This window comes from Camelus ferus, chromosome 16, assembly GCF_009834535.1.
Source record: "Camelus ferus isolate YT-003-E chromosome 16, BCGSAC_Cfer_1.0, whole genome shotgun sequence".
Lineage (NCBI taxonomy): Eukaryota > Metazoa > Chordata > Mammalia > Artiodactyla > Camelidae > Camelus > Camelus ferus.
The window spans coordinates 11,418,999-11,440,930 of NC_045711.1; the positions used below are offsets into that span (position 1 = coordinate 11,418,999).

Sequence of the window (21,932 nt, forward strand, 5' to 3'; positions counted from 1 at the left end):
CCCCAAGTCTCTCTTCACACCACACCAGCTGTTCCTCCCCCACCTCAGCCCTCTCCCGCTTCTTCCCCTGACCCCACAGTGAGGGCCTGGACTTTCCCACCCCTTCCTCATCAGCAGCTGCCATACAGCCTGGTTTTACTTCCTCAATCCCTTACATCACCCACATATGCCCCAGTGAGAGTTTGAGCTCCTGGTTTTTAGTGTTATTGTTTTTTATTATTAAAACCCTTAGTTCTTCTTTTGTCTTTTCCAGTGGAGAAGAATGTGTCTTCACTGGCCCAAGTCATGAGGAAGTGGGTTGAGTGTCTGAGTCTCCACCTCCCATCTGAGCCCCTCAGCACTTGGTCAAGTGCACGGCAGGAGAACCCTGCTGGAGGAGCCTGGGCGCAGCGGTGGGCAGGCTTGGTCTTTAAGCTTCTCCATTCCCACCTTTTGGCCCCTTGTCCTCTAGCCTCTGACCAGCAGGGCCTGTAGGGGGCAGCCCATGCTCTCCAGGTTCTGTCCCAGGTGCAGGTGGTAGTCTGCCTCCAAGCTCTCATTCCACCTGCTTGGCCTAGTTTTCCAGCATCTGTTCACAGGTTCGGGCCACCTCACTAAGCTTGAGACGAGCATAGTCCACGCGCTTCAGGGCCATCTGACAGTCCTTCCTGGAAGAGTAGCTGGAACCCTCATGGGGCTGCCCTGTGGCAACCTACAGGACATTTAGATTGATCAATGAAGAACCCCTTCCCTTTCCCATTTCCCCAACCAGGCATCAGGTCTCCTGTCTTGTTTCCCTTGAGTCTGAATTTCTTACACCACCTGGTAGCTGAATTACCTACTACGGCACTTAACTTCTGTTAACCTCATCTGTGAAGTTGGGGGTGGGGGCAGTAACTACTACCTAGAGTTGTTGTAAGATTGTATAACACAGGGTGTCTGGCGCATTGTATAAGTTTAGTAAATGGTGATTGCTGCTGTAATGACGTCAGGGCCCTTTCAATCCTGTTCTCAAGAGACAGTCATCTGGGGCGCCAGACCCTTGAGGTCAGCTCATGTTTCTAAGGGCAAGTCCTGTGGCTTTGGTATTGTCTACATGTTCTCTCCCAGGACTTCCCCATCCTGTGGCTCATGTGATGCGACTCAGTGACATACACAGGGACGCCTTTAATTCTTTCCTTTTAGGGGAAGAAACCAGCCCTGGAAGGGAGGGATCATCCAGCCCGCTGGTGAAAGCTCTGCCTAGGACTTCTGAAAGCTAAGGTTAAGGCAGAGTGCTGAGGTGGATGCGTAGCACGTCCCACCACACACACACCTGAGTGAGATAGCGGATCTGAGCCGACAGCTCCGCCTCCACGTGCTGCACCGACGCGGTGAAGGCCGCTGCCTGTCGGTCTAGGAGCCGCTCGTTGGTTTTTTCCTTGGACAGTTCCAAGATCACTGTACCTACCGGGGTGGAGAGAGGGCGGGGCTATCCGGTGACTGCCAGTGTAGCCCCGCCACAGGGCCAGCCCCTCCCAATCCTGCACACACTGCGTGCACTTAGGATCCCTCCCAACCCGGATCCCAGTCTCCGGTCGGCGCATGTGCACGCGGTCGGTCTTGCTCTCGCTCTCGCTCCCGCACCCTCTCCAGTAGTATCCTGAACCTGCATTCTGAAGAATGGCTCCGATTTCCCGCTCGATGTCTTCCAAGGCGCGTAGTCGCTCGTTCGCCAGGCTGTAGGTAGCCATTGTCACCCTGGCAATCCGCGGGATTTTCTCCTTTTGCGAAATGAGACGGGAAGGTGCCCGGAAGCGGCTGACGGTTTGCGCCCGCGCAGAAGGCGCCTATGGGCTAACACTACACTTCCCAGGATGCTCAGCGCGGCCTCGCCTAGCCCTGCTCTCCTGGTAAACTACAACTCCCAGAGTCTCCTGCGCGTGGCCAGGTCTGCGCCAAGCACCGCGTGACCACCTGGGGTAAGAGGCAGTACGGAAATACTCCCTAGGCTGAGGCCGTTCAGAGCTGTCTTCACGACCGTCTTGTAGTCTATATTTAATTCGTTCTACGATAATTTATTGAGCGTCTGCTGGGTGCTAGTTGATGATGGCTGGAGCCCCGGGGTGTTTCAGCCTGGACAGCCATGGACAGCCATGGACCCTCTGTTTGCTTATCCCACTCCGCCACCTATCGGGGCCTGGGGAAAGCTTGATTTGATGAGTGTTAACACTGTTCGCCCTAGCGCTTCCCCTCGACAGGAACCCAGCTGAAACAGACGCTTAGAAGCCAGCTCCTTTCAGAGCTTATTGATTGCCTATTATGTGGATACAAAGGTGAAGGAGGTGCACTCTCACGTGACGATGGAATAGATGTTTTGTTAGAGATACACCCAGGGTGTATCTCTAGGAACACGGAGAAAGCATTGTGGGAGGAAATGCTGCTTGAACTGAATCTTAAGGGTTAACCAGGTGGATGAGAGGTTAGTGTGGAAACGGGAGAGACGCAGACAAGCTCGTGGTGCCGTGACGGGGGCTGGCATATTGAAAGTCCAGCCAGGGGTTCGTTGGCTGGAGAGAGTGTGGAGTGTGGCGGTGGATAGTTGTGCGTGGCCAGACCAGGAAGAGGCTTGCAAGCTAAGGAATTTGGACTTTATTTTGAAGGCATTTGGGAGCCTTTGTAGGATTTTCAAGAAGTGTGTTCTGACCAGCTTTACCTTTTAGGAAGGATCAATCTTGACAGTTTATGAAAGATTGAGAATGAAGCCAGTTTGCACAGCGTTAGCAAACGAGCAGACTTTCAGTTACACTTGAGGGATCTAGAGTTTAATTTCACCCCTTTCCCAAATCCTAATCAAATAACAAGGAGATTTTATAAAGGGGTCAAGGAGAAAGAGAGGAGTTAATAGCAAAACTCTAAATAGAAACTGGAAGACAGAAGGGTACGTGGTAACTGATTTAGCAGTGAAGTGGTAACTAAGCCGGCAGTGAAGAAAGCTTAGAAGCAACTTGATTTACCCTGAAATCAGTGGCATCCCAGTACAACTCGGCTGTAGGTGATATTAGAATTAGGAAGATTATTTGAAGCAGTTAGACACCACCCCCGTCCCCTCGGCAGTCGCCTCATTTACTCCATAGATCTTAGCAGATTCTCACCCCCAACTCATCAGATTACTGAGGTCATCGTTGTTGTTGTTGTTGGAGATGGAAAACAGAATCTTTGGCATGGAGGGCACCTGGGCGTGATTGTACTGAGAACAGAGATTAAGTGAAAGTTGATTTTACTGAGTGGTGGTTTCTAGAACTCTGGCAGGCAGGTCAGAGACTGGAAGACTCTTATCTAGGAAATTTGACTCTTCAGAGAAAAGACCAGGGGTTCTTCAACAAAGCAGCTAGCCAGGTCACCCCATAGTGAAATACACAGTTGTTAAGTCCCAGCTGTGTCCGTAGATCTTCTAGTCAACTTCTTAGTACCTCATCCTTAAATATGAGCAGACAGAAGAGAAAGGATTTCTAGATATTTGAAGAAATTTTCTAAGATGAAAGGCAGAGAGCAAAATAAACAGGGAAAGAAAAAATCCACACACACACCCCTTAGATAATGTAGAGTAAAACTTAAGGGGAAAAAAAAAGAACCTATTGATGCTCTTGGGTAAGAGATGCCAAAATAAAGGACTGAACTCAAGGAAACACACTTGAGAAATAAAACCATGAGGGTAGGAATGAGAACTAGGCAAAAGGGTGGGAAGAGAAATTGAGGCACTCTCCCAGCAAGTAAAGCAAAAGAAAAAAGATGGCGTAGAAGAAGGAAAAGGTAAGAAAATTAGAGAATCAGCCCAGGGGGGTTAAATTCTGTAAGAAGAGAACAGAGAAAACAAAGGGGAAGGAAGGACTTGCACTTCCAGAAGAAAAGAGCTCATTCAGTGTCCCGCATCAAGGCACGTCATGAACTGTCAGAACACTAGGCTCAAAGAAAAAGGTCTTGCAGAAGCTTCCAGAGAGAAAACAGACCACATGCTATGGATCAGCAATCAGAAGGGCGCTGGGCCTCTGAACAGGAACACTCCACAGAGAAGATGGTGGAGCAGGGCCTGCAACATTTTAGGGGAAAGTGATCTCCAATCTGGAATTCTCAACTCCGGCTGTGCTAGGGTGAAGGTTGAAAATGCTGTGACTCAACAAAATAGAACTTTTTTTTTTTTTTCCTCAGAAAACAGTTCCATGTGCTCCACAAATCACACAGAGACCAAGGCCAGCAGTGCGGCTCTGCCATCCTTTAGGGTCTGATGCTCAGAAGTACAGTCTGCAGGCCAGCAGCATTGGCATCACCTAGATGCTTATTAGAAATGCAGAACCTCATACCTGCACCCCAGTGTTCATAGCAGCGTTATATACAATAGCCAAGACATGGAAACAATGTAAATGTCCATCGACAGATGACTGGATAAAGAAACTGTGGTGTGTTTATACAATGGAATACTACTCAACCATAAAAAGAATAAGATAATGCCATTTGCAGCAACATGGATGGATCTGGAGATTGTCATTCTAAGTGAAGTAAGCCAGAAAGAGAAAGAAAAATACCATATGCTATCACTCATATGTGGAATCTTAAAAAATAGAAAAATGAAGACACTAACGAACTTACCTACAAAATAGAAACAGACTCACAGTAAACAAACTTATGGTTACGGGGTGAGGGAAAGGAGGCAGAAAGGGGTAAATTGGAAGTTCGAGGTTTGCAAATATTAACTACTATATATAAAATAGGTGAACAACAAGTTTCTTCTGTATAGTGTGAGGAACTATATTCAATATCTTGTAATAACCTATAATGAAAAAGAATATGAAAAGGAATATATGTGTGTGTATGTGTATGACTGAAACATTATGCTGTGCACCAAAATGGATACACTGTAGAGTGACTGTGCTTCAATTAAAAAAAAAAAAAGAAATGCAGAATCTCAGGCCCCACCACAGACCTACTTTACTGTGTTTAAAGATCTCCGGTGATCTGCATGCCCAGTAAACTTTGAGAAACACTGCTTGGGGGCATTGCTGTCTGCAGTGTCAGAACTGGGTTGCTGCCCTCCCTGGGTTGCAGCTGGCAGGAAGGCAGAATGTAGACAGGAGGCACCCCAGTCTCAGAGGTCTGGCCAGGGAGTGGCCCATGTAATTTCTACTCACGTGCTTTTGAAGAGAACTCAGTCACGTGGTCTTCCCCAGCTCTTGGGTTCTGGGAAGTCCAGTCCTGACCCAGGCGGCCTGTTCTTGTTTCAGCACTGTAGCAGAAGGGATTTTAGAGGATATCTGGACTCTCACAACAACCATTAATAACAAAGAAAGAATGAGGGCATCTTGATATGTACAAGGTCTCAAATTTCTCTTCCCAGTACCTTTCTTAGGAGGTTATTAGAGTTGGACCCAAGTTAGAAGGCTCCTGGAGAGATTTCTTCAAGGAGGTGGAAGAGATAACATCTGTTTTCTTCTGAATGAAGCAAGAGGATGTATAGACTTTTGGAGGAGAGTATAGGGCGGAATTAGTGATAAATTTGGAGAATAAGCAAAATTTTAAAATGACAGTTGTTCAGGGAAAACAGTTGTGCAGGAAGAGAAAGATAATCGTAATATACCACGTGACGCAGCCATGGATAACGTTTGCGATAAGTGCTGAGCGCTGACTTAACCTTGATTGATGGAATTCTCTTGGGAGCGTGGGACGTGGGGACAGGATGGAGAATGTCCCACAGTAGGGGTTGGGGGGCGAAAGGGAGCTCAGGCTTCACCTTCCATGGCGGGAAGATGATGCTTTAAACAAAGATCAAGAAGTAGCAGAAATAAGCTTGTTAGAGACATGGAGGTAAATACCCAAAGAAACATCCGGAGGAGGTGAAGCAGTTGCCTTAAGGAGAAGGAAATTGGAGAGGAAAGGGGTTTACTTTTTATTGTAATAGGCCATGTAGTCCTGCCTGACTCCTTAAAAAATGTGCATCTATAACTTTGAAAATAAAAACACAGAAAGTGGGAGAAGAAATGGAGGCATACTTTACTGTGAAAGAGCCCTGAGTGTGGAGGAGTGTTTTCTCTTTTGCTTCTTTCCTTTATCTCTTCTTCCCTCCCTCCCTCTCTTCTTCCCTCCCTCCCTTTCTCTCTTCTTCCTTTAATGGAAGAGACTTGTGTGGGTTTATTTACCATGGAGGAAGAACCAGCAGAGCGAGGCAGAGTTTGAAGACTCGGGGGTGGTTCGATGAATGAAGGTCTCAGAGAGGGTGGGAGGGGAGCGATCTGAGCACAGGTGTAGGGATTAGCTTGGAACCAGAGGAGGCATCCTAGCCTGGGCCGTGTAGGAGAAACGGTGTCGATGTCAGTGCTTGTCGGTAGGAGGTGGGAATTGAAATCATTCATCCCTCGCAGCCTCATCTCTGGAAAATGGGAGAAGCATCCTGAACGTGAGGAAGGTTTGGAAAATTAGTGAGTAGGATGGGACCAGGAGAAGGAAGCGACCAGGCACTTGGAGAGGGACCAGAGTTTATGGGGTATCGAGGGCCCAGCTGAGATGAGGTTAAAGACCATAGGTTTGTAGTGGCCCAGATCCATCCCCAGCGCCTAGCACTGTGTGGGCACCTAGGATGTGTTTAAAAAAAAAAAAACTTGTTAAATGAACGAGTGAAGATGGTTATGTGACTTTCCTCTGGCAGTCCTCAGCAGCCCTGTGGGGAAGCTGAGAAGGGCGGGGTGGCGGTTGGACAGAGCCAAGGGTGGGGTTTGAGAGCCAGTATTGTGATAGGAGGGCTGGTTGAGGGTGCCGAGGAGATACGGGTTGGATATAATGATCCTGAAGTTTAGTCTGGAAAGAGAATGCAGTGTCAAATTGTGAGAAAACACAAGGGCTAAGAGCTTTGTGACAAAAAACCAAGAAGCTATTAAAAAAAAGTGATTATAATTGACTACGGATTAAAAATTTTAATTTAAAGATTATGAATTATTAGAAATACCAGAAGCAAAATACTTTGAAACCAGAAGTGATGGTGGCACAGCATTGTGCAGGGACTAGATGTCACCAGATTGTACACTTTAAAATGGTTAACTTTGTGTTATGTGAATTTTAAGGGGAAAAAAAAAGCTAGGAACAAATCTAGAAGACAAACTGGGAAAAATATTTTCAAAACATATGACAAAGGGCTAATTCCTTTACTATATAAAGAGTTCTTACAGTCCATTAAGAAAAACATCAAACCCAATAAATTGGCTTCATCCTCACTCATAGTCAAAGAGAAGCAAATTAAAACGTGCGTGATTAAGTCACCTGCGTGATTGGCAGTGATGAAAAAGACACTCACCCTTTATGAGCCGCCGATTCTGCTTTTAAGAATTTGTCCTTATGCACTTTGCATGTGCAAAAAAGACATATCCTCAAGGATAATTATTGTAATACTGTCTGAATTAGCGAGAGTGGACATCCTTTATGTCCATCGATAGAAAATTGGAAAAAATAAAGGACATCTAGGCAACGGAAAGCTGTCTAGCTCTTTAAAAGAATGAGGTAGATCTGTCTGTATTGATAAAGGAGTGTTCTCCCAGCTGCGTTAAGGGGAAAAAGCAAGGTGTAGAAGAGTGTTCATAGGATGCTACCATCTGTATTTAAAATAAGCGGGAAGTGTGTTCCTGTGTGTGTGACTGACTGAAGAATGTCTTTGGAGGAAGAGTCAAGCACCTGGTGATAGTGATCGCCTTTAGGAATGAGAAATGGGAGCCTGGAGATCAGGGACAGGAAGGAGCCTTCTGTTCACTCTGTACTGTTTGGATTTTTTTTGAACCATGTGTGTGTTTTACTTTCTTAAAAACATGAAAAGCTGAAAGAAACAAGGCATTGTTTCTCAAAACGTATGCTAACTCAAAAATATGGATTCGTGGATTTTTCCCGGGACGGGCTGAATGGGAATCGGGGACGTAGAGCCTGGGACTCTGTCTTTATTGTGTGTCCCAGAGGATTCTAATTCATCTGAAAAAGTTGGAGATCCGCAGGCCAAGAGCTCAGAGGTCAAGGAGCAGGCTCATGGGAGTCAGAGGGAGTCCTCCTCCCCTGAGGAGGACCAGGGTCTGCAGGGTGGGCGGCTGCCCTGGGGAAGTAAGCAAGGTCATTGGCGTTTTGGCAGCACTGCAAGCCTGTTGGTAAATAATGATGTAACTAGATGTCTTGAGCCCTGTCGTGGATTAAAGGCCTGTGTGAGCTGCCCCATTTCCCTCACCAGCCCCATCTGGAAGTACTTTGTCCCGGGCTGTCTCTGTCCCAGTCCCTCTGAAATACGCTGTTCCTTCCTGCCGTCACACGTGGTGTTACTGCTGCCGAGACCCTGGAATTCCTCCTCGTCTTCCAGTTCTCTCTCTGCTCAAAGGTCCCTGCCTCCAGGAAATCTCCCTCCAGCCACGGCCTAGGTCAGGACTCGCTAGCTCCTGCAGTTCTCCTTTGGGGCACAGGTTTTGTAATGTTTTCATGTTCGTTTTGATCACTGCCATCCCGCCAGGATGCCTGGCACATAATAGGGATCTAAGCCAAGATAGCTCATGGCATGAATGAATGAGCCTTAAGAGAAAAAGGAGAAAGGTTGGGCTGCAGAAGCGGGAGTGGGTGGTGGAGGTGAGGAACGTCAGGGGAGTATTGCTGACTCCCTCCAGCCCAGCCTGGGACTTCAGCCAAGCCTCTGGGAGTCCCTGATGAACGTCAGAGGAGCAGCAGCAGGATGTAGCTTCTTGGACTTGTCCACAGCAGTGTGACTCCCTTTGGCTGCCCAGAGCCTTGGCTTCTGTGCTAAAAATGTAAGTATGAGGCTCCCCTGAGATGTCTGTCATGTGGCTTCTGCCTGCTGCTGTGGTCCCACTGAGCCCCAGGAAGGGACAGCTCGAGCAACCCTGAGGAGCAGTGGGGACGGACACACTGGGTCACAGCAGGTCACCGTGCAGCCATGCGTGGCAGCCCCGACAGGGGCGGGCCTGCCTGCCCAGCTCCCAAGAGCATCTAGTCTGCAGGGGAGTGAGTTACTATTCCCTCTGTAAATGAACACGTTTACTCTGTGGCTTTACCCAGCTGTACCTTTGAGTTTGGACTGATCAAATCAAGTTTCCGTGTTTACCTTGGAACACAGGTTCAGCTAAGCCATTCAGTAAATGTTTATTGACAGACAGCATGTGGGCCAGGTGCCCTGCAGGTGTAGAGAAGAGACTGGCCCTCACCCACAGCTGCCAGAGTCCTGAAGGAACACACGATGTACTCCCTAAACGCTATGCAGAAAACACACGTGCTCATGCCTATTAAAAGGTTTATTTTCTTCTTTATGCTCAGAAACAAAGAAGTGGCCTTGCCCCCCAAAGGGTCTCATCTTGAAGGAATGGAAGGCAGAGGCAGTGACAGGAAGGGGGTGTTGGTATGAGGTTGACTGTAGGAATGCTTTCTCCCCCTTCCCTCCTAGCCCTCCTCTAAGGCGTCCCCATCCAAAAAATTTCAGTATGAACACAGCTTGCCACCCGCTGGGGGGTCGGGGAAGCACAGCTGTAGTCAAAAAATTAATGCCCACGTTCCACAAGAGATGGGTCCAGTGCGTATCTGGTCGGGGGTGGGGGCAGGAGGCAGGGGAGGGGCCGGTTGAGGAAGCTGCTGGCTGGGCGGGGCAGGAAGAGAGGCTGGGATTCCCCCTGTGGCAGTGGGGATAACGGTCCTGCCCGTACCTCTCCCAGCACCACCACTCCCTTCATCCAGCCCCTTCTTAGCAGAACTGGTCGTCGTAGTCCTCATCCTTCATCCCCTTCAGCCGAAGCCGGGCGAAGTCCTCAAACACGATGTCGTCATCTGTGGCGTAGCTGGGTGGTGGGGAAGAGGGGGTGAGGGGGGCTCCAGACCCTCTTCACTGTCTCCCACGGCCCTCCCAGAGACGGGGCTGTTGAAGCAGCAGCAGGACTGGAGGTATTTGCAAGAAGGGACCAAGGGTGGGAGGCGGGGTATAATAGGCAGCTCAGCTCACAGGGCTAAGTCATCTCTTCAACCATCCCTCCCTCAAAGAGAGAAAAATAAGAGGTAGTGGGGTAGACCTGAATGTTACAAGAATCTTTGTCCAGAGAGTCAAAGCAGGAAGGCAGGGGACAAGCCTCTTACTTGGTATCAAATTCAATGAGGTTGGTGTCCACAGGGGCATCTGTTTCAGGAGCAGCTGAGGGGAGGAGAGCGGGTGAGTGGGTGGGCGCTGAAAGGACCAGCTTTTTTCTCCACTGGCCCTCCTGTAGGCCCTTCCTTTGGGGGCTTGGGCGGGTGGCCAGCTCACCTGACTGGGGCCTGGGGAGGGTGATGTGGTCATGGGGCTTGGGGTGCATAAGGACAAAAGGCAGCTCCACGGAGACATCCCTGGGGAGGGAGAGACAATACGAAGAGACAATGAAAAGCCAGAGGAAACCATCGGGCCCCCCACCCTTGGCGCCCTCTCCCCACAGCCACTCACCCGCCTCGAGACACCACCAGCTTCACCTTGACCCTGTAGGACACCAGGATTCCCAGCACCTCCTTGTTCGCACCTTCTTTCACACTGCAGGTAGGGGGCGGAGTCGGACCAGAGCCCTTTGCCCTGCACCCCAGCCTACCCTGGGGGCTCACATCAGGATTTGGAGCAGGACTCTAAACTTGCTATCATGTAAAGTACCCCAGTGCGTCCTAAAAGCCCTAGTTCTTCTGACCCCACAGCCCTGAACTGTCTTGCTCTCCATTCGTCCATCCTCTGACCTCACTTCCTACCCCTCTCCAGGCTCGCCATGTGTGGTTGTGCATGCAACGCCAGCGGGGGTGGAACCCAGCCCTCCCAGGGGTTCGTGCAGGCCAGCAGGGGCTCGGTGGCCCCTGACGGGGACCAAGACACGGGGGCCGGCCTGCCTCTGTGTCTTCGTGCTGCTAGTGCCCTCTGCCAGGGGCCCTCCCACCCTGCGTAGCCACGTCGCCTGCTTCCTTTGGGTCCTTACTCAGAATTCACCTCTGGCCACCTTCTTTAAAGTTAACACCCCCCCACCCCCACCCCCATCTCCCTTCTCTGCCTTTTCTCATCAACACTGGTCACCACACAAGCTCTGTATTTTGCCATTTCTGATTCTTCTGGCCTCCCTCTCCAAGAATGTATGGGATCCTGGGGGTCTGTTCTGTTTACCGAGAGCGCACCGGTCCCTGGGACTGAGCCTGGCACGTTGCTGGCCCAGAATGAGTGTCTGTCTCCTGCGCTGCAGGCCCCCCACCCTGACCCCCCTCACATGGTGCTGGAAGCCAGGTTGGTGTCCTCGTGCTTGAGCTTCCCATCCAGGGCGAGGCCTCGCTTCTCCCGGTTGTCGCTGAGCAGGGGGGTGATGGTGTACACCTTACAGAACGTGGAGCTGGGTGACACCTGGTCACTGGGAAGTGGGGACAAGAGAACGAGACCCTTGGAGGGGCCAGGCGGGGTGAGGGGGCAGCTCCCCCATCATGAACCCCTTCTCTCTTTGGGCTTGGGGCCCAGGGGGTAGGTTTTGGCTCGACCGACTCAAGAAAATGAGCAGCTCAGACTGGAGGGAATGCCCTTGTAAGTGGAGACAGTTCGGGAAGGATTCTGCCCCGCCTCACATCCCCGCACCCCAGGCCTACCCTTCTCCCTGGAGATGGGGACCCAGGGCTGTTATGGTACTCACTCTTGTTCGATCTGAGCCACAGGACACTTGTACTGGGCCGTGCTGAAGAGGCAGATGTCAGCATACTGTCTCACTGCGGGGCGGGGTGAGGCTGAGCAGCTCTGACACCCACTCCACCCAACTCCAGACCGCCAGGCAGGGCCCCAGGCTCCAGCCCATCACTGCCTCTACCCCTCTGATGACACCTGCCCGCCCCTTAGCAGTAACCCCCCCCCATCTCGTCCTGAATTCTCTGAGCCCTGTGGGTCTCCTGCCTTGGAGTATGTCCTTGGGCTGAGGGGATGCCTGAAGCCACGTTGGCAGCAACTCCCTCCCCTAAGAGCCCTTTCCAACCCCCACCTCCTACCAGAGACTTTGATCTTCTTGACGGTCTTGGTGGAGTTGTTGGTGACGTGGACGTTGACATTGAGGGGCTCCCCATGGTAATATAGCTTTTGAAGGGAGGGAGGTCCAGTTAATTGGGTCTGTTTCCACTGACCCCATTATGAGCATGCTCCCCCCCATCACTGGGCTTCCCCCCTCTAACCCCGAGCCCACACCCAGCTAAAGTGGCCTCCATTAAGAAAACTGCCACCCTGATGTGTGGCTTCCCCCTCCCGCCATGGTCTGGCCTGCACTGCAGCACCTGCGTCACCTCCCCACCTCCTTGTCCAGGGACGCCTCAAGGTGCAGGGACCGGTCAGACATGAGGAAGTGGCGTGTGGTTTCAGCTGAAGGCTGGGGGCCGGGCTTCTCGGGGGCAAACTGCACCTTTCGGATCACCAGCCGCACAGAGTTCCTGGGGGCGGGGATGAGGGGTGGGAGGGGTTGGTCCTCAGACACCCAGACATCCTGGTAGCTGGGAGGGAATGGTCAAGCCCAGTGGGAGGTTGGTTCCTTCACCTTTTGTGGCTTTTCTCTTCGAGGGATTTGGCACAGAAGGCTCGAATCTCGAAGTCTACCCCGCAGGCCTTGGGAGGGGGAGGAAAGGTCACATCTTACACAAGGCGCCCCCCCACCCCCGCCGCTCCCTTCCTGCCTGCTGCCCTCATCTAGGGCAGGGACTCTTGCCCCATCCTGGGCTGAGGAGCACAGGGCCTGGGGCTTCCTCCTCCCTGAGGCCTAGGGCCTGGCAGCGTCACATGGGCAGTGGCCAGCTGAGACGCCCCCCCTCCACTACCCTGGGGACTTTTCCCTACCCTTAGTCCCACCTTGACTTCACCTCAACAGCCCACCCCACTCTTGGGGGGCGGCCCAGGCTCCTGCTGGACCCCGTTCCTCCTGTACCTTCCCTGTGTCCTCTGGGCCCGGCTGCAGGGTGACGGAGCAGGGCAGGTTCTGGGGTATCTGTGGCAGAGGGAAGGAGAGGCTTCAGTTCTTCCAGAAAGTTCCCCAGATCTTCCTCCCAGTCTCAACTTTAAAGGCTGGAGAAGGACTTTGGGGGACCCTGAAGGGAGGGGGGTCTGGGGTCCCTCCTCACTGTTTCTTCCAGATCTGCCTGTACTGGGCGCCTCACCCCCCAACAGCCCCAGGCCCCTTGCTCTGCAGCAGGTGGGGGTGTCCTTACAGTGAAGAAAAAGGGGTGGGCGTGCTGGCCTAGCTTCCTCAGCAGCCGGTCCTGCAGGCGGGTGGGGGGCCGGGGCGGGTTGGGCACTGGGGGGAAGGCCTGGTAGGTGGCGATGAACAAGTCTTTGCGGAAGGACAAGCCCAGCACGTCCAGGTCTTCGCGGCCATAGCGGAAGGCGCAGGTGAGGGTCACGAACACTGGTGAGGGAGGGCAAGGTGGGGCGGTCAGGAGTGCCCCCTTCCCTGACCCCCAGGTCCTAGGGTCCTAGCAGCAGCTGCACCTCCCTCAGCAGCACAAGACCTGCCTGAATCCCACTCCTGGCTTCTGCCTCAGCCCTCTATCTCTCTGGGGTCCCCCTCAGGGTCAGCTCGTTTCATCTCCCCACCTCCCTCCCTCCCCTTGGGTGCCTGGACTCCGGGCTAGTACCTTTGCGGTCCTTCAAGTAGTCAGGGTCCACGAGCACCACGCCATCTGGGAAGGGGACACGTGAACTCAGTTCCCATTAGGGCCTCTCCTCCACTCCTGTGCCCAGGAACTTCTGCCCATCTTGGGGGACATGATGCCACTTTCTGGGCACACTTACCTACGGGATCCACTTTATCCAGGTGATCTACAAAGTCTCGCTTGCCCAGGTACACAGTGAGCTGAGGATGTAGAAGGGGTCACAGGGAAGACTGGGTGGTAGGAGGGTGGCAGGGCATCAGAGCCCTCCAAAGTGGCTGCCCTGCCCTGGTCTTCCCAGGCTGGGGTATCTGGAAGGAGTTTCTCCTGCTTTCCTCCCAGTAGGGTTTGAGTGTGTGGTGGGGGGGTGTTTCCCAGGCTGCCCAACCTTGAGGCTTTTTAACTGCCCCCCTAATACCTATTCACACTTTTGCTCACCAGTGTGTGTGTGTGTGTGTGTGTGTGTGTGTCTAGGAGGACCTCACCCTGGGCAGCCAGTAGAGAGATTCACCTGTGACTCCAAGGATCTCGGATAAAGAAGCCATATCCTGGGGGCTTGTGAACTCTTCTGGCCCCAGGCACATGGGTTGGCTCCTAAGAGGGCTCTAAGCATGGGCTTCGGGCCCCTCCCCCCTGGTCTTGCTTAGGGACCCAAGCCTGTCCCCACCCAGCCCTGTGGCTGGCTCAGGCTTTTGCGGCATAGGGCTTCAGGAGGGAAGGAAGTCAGCTCTTAGCTGTCACAGGAAGTGGGGAGCCTGGGGTTGGGGATCGACTAGGGGCAGGCTGAGCCTGGTGAGGGCCCAGGGAGGGTTGGGAGGAGGAGCACTGTGGGAGACTCACCTTGCAGTTAGGACTCGACTTCTTGAAGACCCTAACAAAACAGAAAGGGAAACCCCACTGCCTCCCTCAGACTCAGCAGGGACCCTGGTGCCAGGACCTTGTCCCTTCCCAGCCTGAGAAGCAGAGCTCACCCGAGATTCTTGCCTGGAGGCTTCAGGCCTTTACCCAGCCCTATCCCGTCCTGCTCCTGCCCAGAAGGAAAGGTAACCCCAGGTCCTTAATAATTCCCAGCATGGCAGGCCCTCAAAGCCGGTTGCCATGGCAACCCCCTTGCTCCACCCTCAGTCTTCCCCTCCTTCCATGGTAGTGGCCACTGGTTGCCAGAGGAACCACTTAGCCTCTTCCCAGAGGACCTCCCCCAGGGGGACCTGAATGAGGAGGTTGCAGTAGTGTCTGTGTAAGACCTAACCCTCTTGCATCTCTTCTCCACCTCCAACAAGAGCTGGAGTACTTGGAAGAGCAATGGCTCTGGGCTTCGCCTCTAAAATGGTTTCTATTATGGGCACTACCTAAGTGCGACCCCACTCTCCATTAACCTCCAACTGTCCCCATCTCTGATCTCAGCAGCTTAAAAGCTTATTTGTCTTTCAAGGCCCAGCTCAGATATCACCTCTTTTAGAAAGCAGATCCAGCCCAGACTCCCAGTCACTCCTGTTTTTGGGATTCCTGTCACACCTTGTTTATGCTTTCCCTGGGGTGGGATAGCCTGTAAGGGCAGCTGTATGTATCATCTGTCTCACTAGATAGACTGAGTATCAGAGGCCTTACTGATGTAGGCGTCCCCAGCACTACGCCAGCTGTAAGATGAAGATGACGATGCTGGCTAACATTTATTGGATGAACGGTCCATGCCCAGCACTGTTGCAAGCATTTCATGTGTGTTATCTCATTTAGTACTCTTAGCAACCCACTGATGGAGGTCCTAATAATAATATTCCTGTTTTACAGATGAGGAAACTTTCCAGTGGCTTGGCACAAGTCCAGTGGGGATCCCCCTCCTAGCATCCAGCCTGGCCATAGCACAGGTGAGGTCAAGTATTTTGTCTAAGGTCACAGAGAGTGGACATGGTGGAACTGCGTACAGACAGAAGCAGTCTGGCTCCGAGTCCATGCTCTTCATCACTAAACTACTATACTCTCCTGCCTCTGCAATTGGCCTTATGTTTGTTGGAGTGAAGGGGATCCGCTTTCCAGTTGCTGAAACAATCTAAGCCTGGACTCCACCCATTGCTGGGAGGGTAAGGAAGTGTCTGGCAACCCTGATGCCCTGGCCACTTGTGGGCCTGTTCTTTGCTGGACCACCTTATTCCTCCCAATCCACTCTGCTTCAGCAGTGGTGCTGGGAAGCGTCCCCAGGTAGTAGAAATTGAAAGCCCACCAACTGGCCCAACCCTCCTCCAATTCCACCCCTTAGTTTCCGCTATATCAACTTCACATGGCCCTTCCAGAGGGCCAAGCTATCCAAAGACTGTAAGGCAAAGGGTATGGAGGCCCCCAAGTATCGCCATCCAATAAAGGAGAGCAGATACTGGTATGGGGCAGCTGGGATAAGCCCCCCGTCTCTTGTCCCAGCTCAGGGGCTGATTGCTATGGCACCATCCAGCTTTCCCTCCCCTTGGCTTCTGGTTTTCCTCCTTGTCCCAGTGCTTCTTCCAATTAGGCGTCCTGGCAGAAGGTTGGAACAGCCACAATCCATTGGACAACTGGGAGTGTGGCTTTAGGGTAATTGCTTTGAAGCAGCTGCAGAGCACCTGTCCTTTGGATCTTAACCCAGCCAACCTCCTGCTGGTTAGGCAAGAGCAGCAGGTGTATACTGAGGTTGGCCAAGGAGGCGGAGTGTTGGGGTGATCGCAGAAGAGCCCAGCGTGGGGGACAGCAAAAGCAGATGCCCCCCTCACACTTCCTGCTATTCTCTCCAGTTCCTGTGGCCCAGAATTTGATGGGGGTGGGAGGAATTGTGCCAAGTCAGCAGTACCCCTTTGGTACATCCATCCCCCTCCCTGAACCACATAACGGAAATCTAGGGCCTCCTTCAAGTCAGCAACTTCCCCTTTCTCTGTGTTTAACCCCTAATCCAGGACACTAATCCTCCCTCTGATCACCTCTCCAATATCAGCCGACTTGGCACTCAGAAACCTATGTTCTCCTACTCTATGGGTAGGGAGTAGTGGGGCTGATATGATAATGTTTTGCAGAACAAGTGACAGCTCAGAACAGGGCCCCCATTCCTGATCCCATAGCCCCAGTCTTTTTCCTCTTTTGCTCCTGCTCCCCACGGACTCAGGCATTCACCCCCTTCCCCCTTAGGGGTGTTGGGTCACAACAGGAAGTGGATTTTGCTAGAGACCAAAAAAGAGAACTCGGGGTGTCAGTGGAAGGAAGGAGCCTCGATTACAGAGAAAACATCCGGGGAGTGGATGGTGCGCCCAGGGCGGATACTGCCTCCCCTCACTCCCTGGAAGAAGGGTAAGGCCCAGAATCGGGGAAGGTAGCCACGCATTCTGCTACCCCAAGATGAAGCTGTTGCTCCTAGCAACCCAGGGGAAGGCAGAAGTTTCGAAGCGGAGCCACCTGGCCCTTGGGACAGGTTGGGGCAGCCCAACTGCCTGTAGGGTATTGGACAGGAGGCTTTCCAGTGGCTCGGCACAAGTCCAGTGGGGATCCCCCTCCTAGCATCCAGCCTGGCCATAGCCGACCCCTCGGGGCCGGCCACCTGCTCCTCCTTCCTCCGCCCCTGCATCGCAGCCTGCACCAAAGAACCCAGTCGTCCGGCCCCCACATGCCTGGGAGAACCCATAGGCAGGTTTCCTGATTCTCTTCAGCCCTCCCGTTCTGCAGGGGCCGTAGCATGCGTTCCCTTCATTATCCCGGAGGACCCAGGCGTGCGGCCCCGGATGGCTGCCCCCTAGGGACCCAGGTGTCTGGCCCCCGGCTTCTCTCCCCGGTGTCCTTGTCTGGGGACTGTCCCGGCACCCGCCCGGAGCCGCCGCCCACGTCCCGCCGCGTGGCCCCACCTCCCTTACCTGGTCCCGGGTTTCTCCCCCATGGTGCGCGCGCCCGCCACCCGCCTGGTTCACGGCTGGCTCGCAGCCTCCTAGCCCGCTGCTAGGTCCCTGCTCCTCCCCGCGCCACTGCGCACGCGCGCCCCTGTTCTTTCTCCACTCCCCCCTCCCCTCCTGCCCCCACCTCGGATCCTGGGGAACCGAGGCCAGATGCGTCAGCCCGGATCGCGCGCGCCGCGGCGCTGCCCGCCCTCTCCTCACAGTCACGCGCGCTGATTGGCTCAGCCCGCCCCCCTCCCGAGGGATCCCTCCCCAGCGCGCGCCGTCCCTACACCCTGCTCTTCCCGCCCATCTCCCCGCCCCACCGAGCTCACCTAGGAACTGATTGGACGTCCTCAAACCAAGGCTCCCGCCCTCCAGAAGGTTAGGGCCTTCTGATTGGTTCCCTGTGTCCAGGACACTGCAGGGGTCCCCTCCCTTTTGTTTGCTTTCTCGGTGGAGGTGGAGGCGACGGGGGCGGTGGGGGGCAGTGAATGAGCTCAAGCAGTCTAGGAAGGAAGATGAGGGGATGCACACTTGTGTGAGCGGTTCCAGTTGCGAGATGCTCGCTTATTGCGCGCCGCTCACCGGCTCACCCCAGAGGTTGCAGCCTTCTTTGGTTCGCTCTCCGGCTTTATTGTGATGTGTCAGCTCCCCCTGGTGTCTGTCTTTGTTCTTCGCAGGGTTGCTTTTCCTAATTTCTCTTACTACCCTTCTCCATCCATTCATCGCAGCTAACATCCATTCATCCGTCATCCATCCACCCATCCATCCATGCTTATTTTGTGCTAATCACTGTGCTAATACATGGGGACCCAGACATACATTAATATGGTCCCTGGCTTCCTAGGATAGTTGAGGAGACACATAAACAGGTTATTATGATCCCAGGATTGCGGTAATAGAGGTAGGACTCAGAAGACAAAGCAACTCCCAGCGCTTGACTTGGGGAGGGATGGAGGGAGTGAACGCTGTCCAGAGGAGGGGACATTTGAGGACAGTCTTTCTGTCCTCGTGGCATGATGAGATTTCTCCTTTAGGAAGATAATTTTGGGCCAAGTGGAGGGTGGAGGGAGTGGGGCCAGACTTTTGTAGACTAAAACTAGACACGAAGGGATGACGAACCATAGAGTGGAAGGGAGAAGCGGGTGCCAGGCTGAAGAGTCATTTCTAGGGCAAAAGTTGACTGGACTTGGGGAGGATGACGAATGACATTTCTGGACTTGAGGAGATAAAATATTTCCCTTCTTTCATCTCTTTTCCCATACTCCCCCATCTTCCCCAGATAAACTAACTTCACTCTTCTCCCTCCACTTTTCCATGCAATAAAAAGTAATGTGCACAGCAAGACAGTTTCTGAGATTATCTTTAAGGTTCAAACACAGGCCTTACTCACCCGCTGCCACCTCCCCATCCCCAGTTCTATCACCATCTTCTAAGCTCATTCTCCACCCCTTTCAAGCTATAGCTCATATATTTCTTTTAGACTCATGAATCACTCTTATCAAGGGGTCATGACCAGAAGGTAATGAGATCTACATTGCTACATATCTAGAATGATTTTGGAACTGGCGGGTAGTGATCTGCCTGGCATGAAAGCTACTGTATTAAAAAATACTAATATAAAGACAACTGTAGAAAGATATTAAAGAAGACCAGAAAGAACGAAAGAGATACACCATATCCTAGGTAGGAAAAACTATCATTACAATGATGTCATTTCCCTTCATAGTGTGTATAAATTTAACACCATATCAGAATAACAATGGGACTTTTTTTTGGGGGGGGGGACGACCAGATTCTAAACATAATTAGAAGAACCAACTTTCAAGTAAAGCCAGGAAAATTCTGAAAAAATAGGAGTAAAGGAGGCAGTTGTCTTACCAGATAATTTATTATGTTACAATCACTAAAATAGTGTTGTTGGTGTGGTAATATGAAAAATGGCAATGAAACAGAATAGAGAGCCCAGATACCCACGTGGTATTTCAAGTCAATGGGGAAATAAAGGCAGATTCACTAAATAGGGCGGGGACAATTGGCTATCCACTTGGGGAAAAAATTGTATCTCCCACATGTAAACAATAAATTCTAACTGGGTTAAAGATCTAAATGCACAGAACCAAACTATGAAAGTATTAGGACGAAGAAATACTTTTATATTAGAACAGTTTTATAATCTCAGAGGTTAGGGAAAGCCTCCCAAGATAAATTCCAGGGCTGTAAGTGATAACAGCTGAACACTTTATGTACAGTATCTACCAGGTGCCAAACATTGTTCCAAGCGTTTTACAAATATCAACTCATTTAATCCTCACAATCCTATGAATTAAGGTTCTATGATATCCCCACTTCCTAGATAAAGAAATGGAGACACAGTTAAGTAACTTGCAGACTCACACAATCAGCAAGAGGCAAAGCTGGTGTTTGAACCCAGCAGTCTAGCTCTAGAGTCTGTGCACTTAATCATAACATCTTACTTCAAAAAGACTGAGATTAAAAAAATAGCAAATAAAAAGGCAAACTGGTAAAAAAAAAAACAAAAAAACACCCCTTGCAACCTTGCAATACATATAGCCATCAAGAATAAATTCCCCCCCAAAAAAGAAAAAAAAAGAAAAAATTCCCTCATCTACAAAGAGTCCCTAGAAATTAATAAGATAAACAACCCAATAGAAATTAAGTAAAAGGTATAAAAAGGTAATTAATAAAGAAGAAATATAAAGGCCTACTAAACATATGAGAAGTTATTCCATTTTACTAATGATCAGGGAAAATGAATTAAAAGAAGGTGATATTCTTTTTTATCATTTGGTTGACAAAATTAAAAAATAAACCTATTATTGGGATGATGTATAAACAATAAAGCACTATTCTACATAGTTGGCAGGGGTATTAATTGATACAATCTTTCTAGAGGGCATTTTGCTTAGTTCTTGTCAAAATTAAAAATAATCATCTTCTTTCATCCAACACCAATTCATTTAGTCACTCAATAAATATTTATTGAGCATCTTTTATGTGCACTGTTCTACGTAATGAGAATACAGTAATGAAGTTGACAAGACCCCTCTCATGGAGTTGTTTTTTTTTTTTAATGGAAGAGATAGTCAGTAAATAAGGAAGATAATAAGTAAATTTTGGATAGTGCTATGAGTTGTAAAAAAGAAAAATTAAGCAGTGTAATGTGATAGAGGGTGATAGGGGTGGGAGTGGGAACTTCTTAAAAAGAAGCCCTTTCTAAGGATGGCCAGATGGTGTCAGTTATACAGAATCCAAGGAAAGTTTCTCCAGACAGCAGCAGTAGCGTGGGAAAAGGCTCTGAGGCTTGCTGGAGGATAGCAAGTAGGCTAGTTTGGCTCAAGGATAGGGAAAGAGAGGGAGAATGACTCCTGTGGTATGTGTTGAAGTCAGAGAGGTGAGTAGGGGTCCGATCGTGTAGGTTCTAGTTGGCCACGGGTGAAAAGATGGTATTGCATTCACATCATAATGGGAAGCCACTGAAGGGCCTTAAGGAAGGAGTGACAAGAACTGATTTACCTTTGAAAAGACCACTCTGGTTGCTGTGTGGAGAAGAGACTACAGAGGGCCAAACAGGGAGCAAAGAGAGCAATGAAGAGGCCACTGCAGGAGGCTAGGATAAGAGGCCAGGTGAAAGAGAATGGTGGCTTGGCCCAGAGTGGCACTGCAGATGGAGAAAGAGAGAACAACGAACCCTCTTGGGTTAGTGTATTTTGGAGGCAGAATGCCAGGATTTGAAGGATTAGATAGAGTGCAATAAAAGAGGAAAAAAATGATCCTTGGATTTGAATCTTGGATTTGAACTTGATTATATTCAAATTATTAAGATTATCTCTGTGCACAAAAAGTGCACAAAGGTTCACTAAAGTGTTTGTATTAGTGAAAAACTGGAGCAGTTTGAAGTATTCGGCAATAGAATTGTGAACTCACGGTGCACGCCAATTCATTGTACCATGCCGCTTAAAAAATGGCTTAATGTTGCCCACAATATAGAGTGAAAAAAGCCAAGTGCAGCCTCCGCTCCTGTAAAATAAACTGTGTGTTTATGCACAGACTAATATTGGAAAGTATACACATTACTCGGGGAACGACTTAAGGGGAGAGGTTCTCTTTTTACTTTATGCCCTCTTTTGAATTTGTTTTTGCAAGGCGCGTGTATTGTATTATTTCTGTAGTTGTAAACGCAGTTTAAAAACGTCGGTGAGTTCAGACAAGGCCAGTCCCTTAGGTATCAGTGAAGCCTTGAGTGAAAGTGTCCTGAAACTCCGTTACATCAAAGGCTAGCTTTCAGACTTCGGCGCCTTTTGTCCGGACCACGTGTTCTTTAAGCGTCACTGGCCCGCCCCGGGCCTGCCCCTGCTCCCGCCCCCACCCCCGCCCACCTGGCCGGCCTTG

The 21,932-nt window shown here is 50.9% G+C and overlaps 2 protein-coding genes across 2 annotated transcripts; both read right to left on the reverse strand.

The window, feature by feature from the left end:
* Nucleotides 1-194: 194 nt before the first annotated feature.
* Nucleotides 195-1,784, reverse strand: MED11 (mediator complex subunit 11). Its single transcript, XM_006180395.3, has 3 exons — nucleotides 1,628-1,784; nucleotides 1,295-1,425; nucleotides 195-691 (listed from the first exon to the last, which is right to left on the reverse strand). Exons 1-3 carry the CDS (start codon nucleotides 1,710-1,712, stop codon nucleotides 554-556), a joined length of 354 nt encoding a protein of 117 aa, XP_006180457.1. The 5' UTR covers nucleotides 1,713-1,784; the 3' UTR covers nucleotides 195-553.
* Nucleotides 1,785-9,260: 7,476 nt separating this feature from the next.
* Nucleotides 9,261-17,623, reverse strand: ARRB2 (arrestin beta 2). Its single transcript, XM_032498575.1, has 15 exons — nucleotides 17,499-17,623; nucleotides 14,476-14,506; nucleotides 13,778-13,838; nucleotides 13,621-13,665; nucleotides 13,195-13,391; nucleotides 12,915-12,974; nucleotides 12,531-12,598; nucleotides 12,291-12,426; nucleotides 11,995-12,079; nucleotides 11,649-11,721; nucleotides 11,238-11,375; nucleotides 10,445-10,528; nucleotides 10,271-10,350; nucleotides 10,105-10,159; nucleotides 9,261-9,812 (listed from the first exon to the last, which is right to left on the reverse strand). Exons 1-15 carry the CDS (start codon nucleotides 17,519-17,521, stop codon nucleotides 9,719-9,721), a joined length of 1,230 nt encoding a protein of 409 aa, XP_032354466.1. The 5' UTR covers nucleotides 17,522-17,623; the 3' UTR covers nucleotides 9,261-9,718.
* Between the last annotated feature and the right edge of the window lie 4,309 nt (nucleotides 17,624-21,932).

Bases quoted from the DNA above. Each gene is read 5' to 3' on its own strand.
- MED11 (XM_006180395.3), bottom strand. From the start codon at position 1,712: ATGGCTACCTACAGCCTGGCGAACGAGCGACTACGCGCCTTGGAAGAC. The intron at 1,426-1,627 runs GTTCAGGATACT...CCACCCCGGTAG, and splicing joins AGCCATTCTTCAGAATGCAG to GTACAGTGATCTTGGAACTG. The intron at 692-1,294 runs GTGTGTGTGTGG...AATGTCCTGTAG, and splicing joins AGATCCGCTATCTCACTCAG to GTTGCCACAGGGCAGCCCCA.
- ARRB2 (XM_032498575.1), bottom strand. From the start codon at position 17,521: ATGGGGGAGAAACCCGGGACCAG. The intron at 12,427-12,530 runs GTGAAGGAACCA...CCCCGCCCCCAG, and splicing joins GAAGAGAAAAGCCACAAAAG to GAACTCTGTGCGGCTGGTGA. The intron at 10,529-11,237 runs GTGAGGGGGGTC...CCCTACCTGCAG, and splicing joins AACCTGGCTTCCAGCACCAT to TGTGAAAGAAGGTGCGAACA.